The 6,164-nt window shown below is 55.3% G+C and overlaps 1 protein-coding gene across 1 annotated transcript in view; it reads left to right on the top strand.

Moving 5' to 3' along the window:
* The window catches only part of LOC104525865 (sarcalumenin), a 14,926-nt gene extending 11,914 nt beyond the window's left edge, over positions 1-3,012 (top strand). Inside the window, 3 exon segments of the mRNA XM_029085232.1 lie at positions 224-340; positions 1,061-1,294; positions 1,995-3,012. Coding sequence (XP_028941065.1) covers positions 224-340; positions 1,061-1,294; positions 1,995-2,806 — 1,163 coding nt within the window. The 3' untranslated portion in view covers positions 2,807-3,012.
* The last annotated feature ends 3,152 nt before the right edge of the window (positions 3,013-6,164 follow it).

Here is a 6,164-nt window from a genome sequence, read left to right as displayed (position 1 = left end):
CAGCGAGGTGGGGTCTCCTGCAGAGCATGGTGACGTCCTGCTCCCGCAGACACCGGGGCCTGTCGCTGGGAGATGCCTTGGCTCATGAATGGCTGGTGGCCCCAAAGGGGTGGCTGAGCTGCCACGCCGCTCAGATGGGATGCTCGTTACAGCCGGGAGTTAATCGCGCGGCGGCGGTGTCTATTGTTTCTTCACTTCCTCTTGTTATTTCCCCTCTCCGCAGATGGGGAGATCACTTCCAAGCCGATGGTGCTATTCCTGGGACCGTGGAGCGTTGGCAAATCCTCCATGATAAACTACCTCCTCGGGCTGGACAACACTCCCTACCAGCTCTACACAGGTACCAGGCTCCCCGCTCCCCCCCTGCCCTGCCGAGGCTGCGCTGGCACCTGCGTTCCTGCGTCCGCGCAGTCAGCGATCTCTGGCCATGTCCCTTCTGTCCCTTCTGTCCCCGCCCTGTTATGGCAGGAGGTTGTGATCCGGGCCGTGCCACCCAGCTATGGTGTCACATGGAGGGAGAGGTTCCTCACCATGTTCCAGATCCTGTCCACCCTCCCTGGGGAGGAGGAGGGCATCTCACCCCATAGCATCCCCATCCCACAGCACAGAGCTCACCGCCTCCAACCCTGACCACGAAAGCAGTGGTCACATCACAAGGGCAACTTGCCATTGTCTTCTCCCCTTCCCACCTCACATGGAGCCAATTAATTCACCCTCCCAGGAGAAAACCCATTCCCCTTCCCTCCTCCCTGCTCCCATGGATGTCATCTTGCAGCTGAGGGCAGATGTCCATGGCCAGCTCTGCGGTGGGGTACTGAGGGCTCCTGGGAGGTGGTTCTCCAGCGCACCTTGTGCAGTCAGGCCACCTCCAGAATGACCAGTCCCCACAGAAGATGGTCCTGCTGGCATTTTCTCAAGAGGTTTGGCAAGAATTTCATGGCCCTGCTTCTTGCCTTCCCCCAGCACCTCTTGGCTCCCCAGCTAATCCCAGGCCAGGCCTGTCATGTCCATTGCCCGGCATGGATTTCACAGCTCTGCTGCTCCTCTTGTTGCTGTGCAGGGGCAGAACCCACCACCTCTGAATTCACTGTCATCATGCACGGCCCCAAGCTGAAGACCATCGAGGGCATTGTGATGGCTGCTGACAGCTCCCGCTCCTTCTCACCCCTGGAGAAGTTTGGGCAGAACTTCTTGGAGAAGCTGATAGGGATCGAGGTGCCCCACAAACTGCTGGAGCGAGTCACCTTCGTGGACACGCCGGGCATCATCGAAAACCGCAAGCAGCAAGAACGAGGTAGGGGTTTACTGGGTTCATCTAAGGGACACCAGAAAAGATGTCGTAAGGATGTGAGATTACAAAGGTGGCTGAAGCACAGAGGGGAAGAGCCTTAGGGTAAAAAAGGGGTCTTGCATTGGAGGGGATGGCCACCTTTGTCTGCCCATGGCTGTGGCAACAGCAACTGGGGAACATACCCGACTGTCATCGGCCAGAGCAGCTGCTTCTGCTCTTTGGAGGTGTGACAGTCAGGTGTTTCAACAAGGTGTTTCCTGGGGACTCCCTGGGCTGTTGATTGTCTGACTCGGCTCAGCATCTAATACACCATTTGTCGTCCTTGGAGCCAGGCTTTGCTTTCTTCACCCACTTGGCAGCCACTGGGGAAAGCCATGATGTGGCCAATATCTGCTCACAGGAGCAGCAGGGATCTGTGGCCAGCAGCAGGGAGAAAGAAGGTTTGGAGGCGAGGTTGAGGGAGACACGCAGTCACAGGCCCAGACACACAGGGATGGGTTTTCATGCCAAGAAACTCTCAAGTGTTTTTAGCTCATGAGAAACAGGTTCTGGGCTGCATGGGAAGCCCGCTGTGTCTCACACCCCGTCCAACCCAGAGAGCGTGTGAGGCGTGGCAGCATCCAGCTTTATCTGTCCCTGGACCTGGAGGGACTCATCCTGTGCTGGCCATTTCTGTTGGATCTCTCTCTTTCCTCTCCTCAAGGTTACCCATTCAACGATGTGTGCCAGTGGTTCATTGACAGAGCTGATCTCATCTTCGTTGTCTTCGACCCTACGAAGCTGGACGTGGGCTTGGAGCTGGAGATGCTGTTTCGCCAGCTGAAGGGCCGCGAGTCTCAGATCCGAATTATCTTGAACAAAGCTGACAGCCTGGCTACCCAGGAGCTCATGAGAGTCTACGGTGCCTTATTTTGGAGCTTGGCTCCTCTCATCAACGTCACGGAGCCACCCAGGGTATATGTTAGCTCCTTCTGGCCCCACGAGTACCAGCCGGACACCCACAAAGACCTGTTCCTCAAAGAAGAGATATCACTCCTGGAAGATCTCAACCAGGTGATTGAGAACAGGATGGAAAATAAGATCGCCTTCATACGCCAGCATGCCATCCGGGTGCGCATCCACGCCCTTTTGGTCGATCGCTATCTACAGACCTACAAGGACAAAATGACCTTCTTTAGCGATGGAGAACTGGTGTTCAGGGACATTGTGGAAGATCCTGACAAGTTCTTTATCTTTAAGTCCATTCTGGCAAAGACCAATGTCAGCAAATTTGACCTCCCCAACCGTGAAGCTTACAAGGACTTCTTTGGCATCAACCCCATCACCAGTTTTAAGCTGCTGTCTCAGCAGTGTTCTTACATGGGAGGGTGTTTCCTAGAGAAGATCGAGAAGGCCATCACTCGTGAGCTTCCCGATCTCTTGGGAAGCATCGGCTTGGGGAAGAAGCCCAACGTTCTCTCCTGCGACATCACCGGCTGCGGCGAAACCCCAAAGAATCGCTACAGGAGGCCCTAAGGTTCTGTGATACGTTACAGAACGGTTCGTCCACGTGTTCCTACCGATGAATGAGCTTATGTCTTATCTGTCCAAGAAGCCGTGGTTTGTTAACCCTTTGAGTGCCGCACTGGCAAAAGGCTACTGTACGATGAGGACTTTGAGTCATTGACACCGATGGCAGGGGAAGATGGGTGGGCATAAGAAAGAGAATAAAAACTGTGAATTCCTGACATTTTATCTTTGTTCTTTCGAGTAGAAGGCAATGTTTGAGCTGTAAGTATGAGCAATGCACGGTGAGCTAGAACTGTAGCTGCTTTTTCACTGGTGCCAAGAGTGCATGAACAGGAATTTCAGCCTCTGCATCCCCAAAGCCAGCAGGGAGTGAGAACGAGGGCACAGCATGAGAGCGCAGGGGAGAGTGGTGACACACCAACCCAGGGCATCACCGGGAGCCCCGGGGCAAAGCGCTGGGCAAGGAAAGAGAGGCCAGGTCCCAGCTGGTGTTTTCAGACACAAACATCCCACAAATCTCTGCAAATATTGATCTTGTTTTTCTTTCCAAGACTTTCAGGTTGCCTGGTGAAGTTCTCCTTTCACTTAACAGCTGAGAGTTGAACTTCTGCAGCCTTCACCAGGGTGTTCACCTGAAGAAGGGGCTTTTGCAGGGGCATTTGTGTCTCCAGACAGGTAGCCATGATGGGATTTGCAAGTCCATGTCAGAGGAAGAAGTGGGCTAGAAAGGAGCTGCCAGCACTGGCTGAGCTCTGCTGGAGGAGGAGGGTCAGCACCCCAAATCAGAAGGTCCTGCAAGGAACCATGAGCAGGTTTCCCTCCCCCTGGGTCAGCACAGGGACAGGACACTTCATGCCTCCATGTGCCATTAACCTCAGAAGCCCGTGCTGGCAAGCCAAGCCCAGCAGGGCTCTGAGGGTTGAGGGTTTGGCAGTTTGACCTTGTTCAAGTCCGTGTTGCTGTTTTCTCATTCAGACCCCCATGGTCGTGTGCTCAGTGGAGGGAGACAGGAATGGGGGGTCACTAGCCACGTCTCTTTTGCCCATCTGCTGATCTGTTCTCCCTGGGACAATCCAGTAAGGCTTCTGTGGCTTATTCACCAAACTCCCCCCATTTTAGGCATTTGTTGGCTCATCTCTGTGCATTGGTGCTCAGTCCTAAGAGAAGAAGTACAGCTTTGGAGGCAGCCAAGCAGGGTGAGGTTCTCCATGGACAGCCAAACTTGAAACCTGTCAGTGAAAGCCAGGGGATTAGGGGTGGCCTCATCACTTGGCCCTCATGGCCAGCACGGCTGAGCACAAACCAGCCAAGAGGTGGACGTTGCCCTGGATGGAGACTGGCACCTTTGAGTCCACCAATGACCTGCTGAATATCCTTTCTCCTTCCTCCTGCCAAACGACCACAGCTAGTGCAGCTCTCCAGGAAATCTCTGGAAGAGGAGGACTTACCTTTGCCAGGAACAAGATGTGGAGGTGACGGCTGAGACAAGAAAAAGGCAAAAGGAATGAAAGAAGGAAAGAGAAAGTTGGGAATCAAAGGCTCTGTTGTGATGGGAAGGGTGTGAAGGACAGTGCCCTCGTCTTGATGTGCCCGACAGGACGTGAGCTAAGGCAGAAGGTCCATGGGAGCTCCACGTCCCCCTGGCACTGAGGCCAGGCACTGCAAAGAGGTCCCCTCAAGTCCAGGTGAGTTTGGGGGCATGTTGCCCCAGAGACTTCCATGCTTCTTGCCTCTGCTTCGAGGTAGGATTCTACGTTTGAACTAATGAAGATGAAACCCCAAACTATGTCCAAGCATGGGAAGGGGCATGGTTTGTGCAGAGGGGTTTTGCCCGCAGTGCAGAGGGGACTGGAGGTCTGAGGGAAGTCAAGCAGAGTGTCAGAGAAAGCAGCAGCCAGGACAGCCTGCAGAGAAGTGACGTGCTCGTGAGTCAGTGCCGTGAGGTCTCAGACCTGCCCTGGAGCTGCTGCCCTGCTCCACTGCTGCTCCTTCTTCTTTCTTGTACATGATCCTGTTGCTGTCAGCGTCCCTCTGTCTCTCCCGCTCCTCCTCACCTCTCCCTCTCCTCTGCTGGGCCAGTCTGCATGGTTTTCTCAAGAGCTAATGGAATAGAAACACCGACAGAAACGGGCTAATATTGTCACTGCTCCTGCTGTCACACTGCGTGTCACTGTCACACTGCGTGTCACTGTCACAGCAAGCAAAGGCCAGCAAACGTTTCTATTCGCAAGCGCCGAATCGTGCCACCTCTTTCCTTGCTGCCCTGTCCCCCCAAAGCCAGTGGGCTCTGGGGTACCCAGGGAAAGGCCCCCCAGCCCAGGAAGGAGCTCCAGTGCTCCCTCACAGCCTTGAAGCCAAAGTCACCATCGCTCTGCTCCCATCGTCATCCCCATCCCTTCTGTTTTCCTGTTCTTTGGCTTTGTTCTCCAGCACTCGTTGCCTCCTCTCCTCCTTTTCTCTTCCCTTCAGCACCCGCACGCCCTGTGCAAAGCCCTGGTGCCCACGTCCTGGGCAGGGCTCCTCTGTGACAGCCAAAACCTGTCCCCACTCCCGATATACGTTAGGGTTGTCTCTCCAAACCGGTGGCAGTGGTGGTCAGGGGCTGTTTTCTGCTCCCCGTGACACACGCTGACTCAGCTCTGTGCTGGCTCGGGGAGACACTGACACTTGAGATGTTTTCTCTCCCGTGGATCCAAGTGGCTGTCAGTCCCAAGAGGACTGCAGTCTCCAGCCCAGCTCTCTCCGAGCTTTCTTCTAAGAGCTCTGGAAATCTGGGAGTGGAAATGGGGAGCAGGGAGATCTTTTCCTTTTGCCAAAAATCCCCAAGCTCCCGCGCCTGCGGCCCCAGGGGGTGAGCACCTCACCCAAGGGCACTGCAGGAGGGAGGGAGCTGGGACACAGGCCCATGTAGATGCCCGTGATCATGTTCATTGGGATGACACTGTCAGCTTGAACATCAGCCTGTCTAATAAAACCTGGCATTTGCCAAACACACTCCCTGGAGATGCTTCTTTTGTTTCTCCTGCCAGTGCGATGCAAGCGCCGGGGAGGGGGTGGGAGCGGGGGCAGCGGCAGGGAGCGAGGCAGGAGCTGCCGTCTCCTTCCCTGCACCCCAACTTCATACCCATCCCTCACATGGGACCTGCCGGCCATGCCTGAGCCTTTTGGTTGCTTTTTCCAACCTGACTTCTCGTGCCACAGGCGCAAACGGGCAAAGCAAACCCCAGCTCCTCTGCTTTGCCCTTCAGGGCAGCGTAATCCTCCCTGGTGGGACACATCCTGGCTCCCACCCGCACCAGGAGATGCTCTTTCAGCCCCCTGTGTGTGTGGTCCCCCTCCTCCTCCTCCTCCTCCTTCTCCTCCT

Source organism: Antrostomus carolinensis, unplaced genomic scaffold (genome assembly GCF_000700745.2).
Source record: "Antrostomus carolinensis isolate BGI_N321 unplaced genomic scaffold, ASM70074v2 scaffold36745, whole genome shotgun sequence".
In the NCBI taxonomy this organism is placed as follows: Eukaryota; Metazoa; Chordata; class Aves; order Caprimulgiformes; family Caprimulgidae; genus Antrostomus; species Antrostomus carolinensis.
The sequence above is the reverse complement of the archived record's forward strand: the minus strand, read 5'-3'. Positions and strand labels throughout refer to the sequence as shown.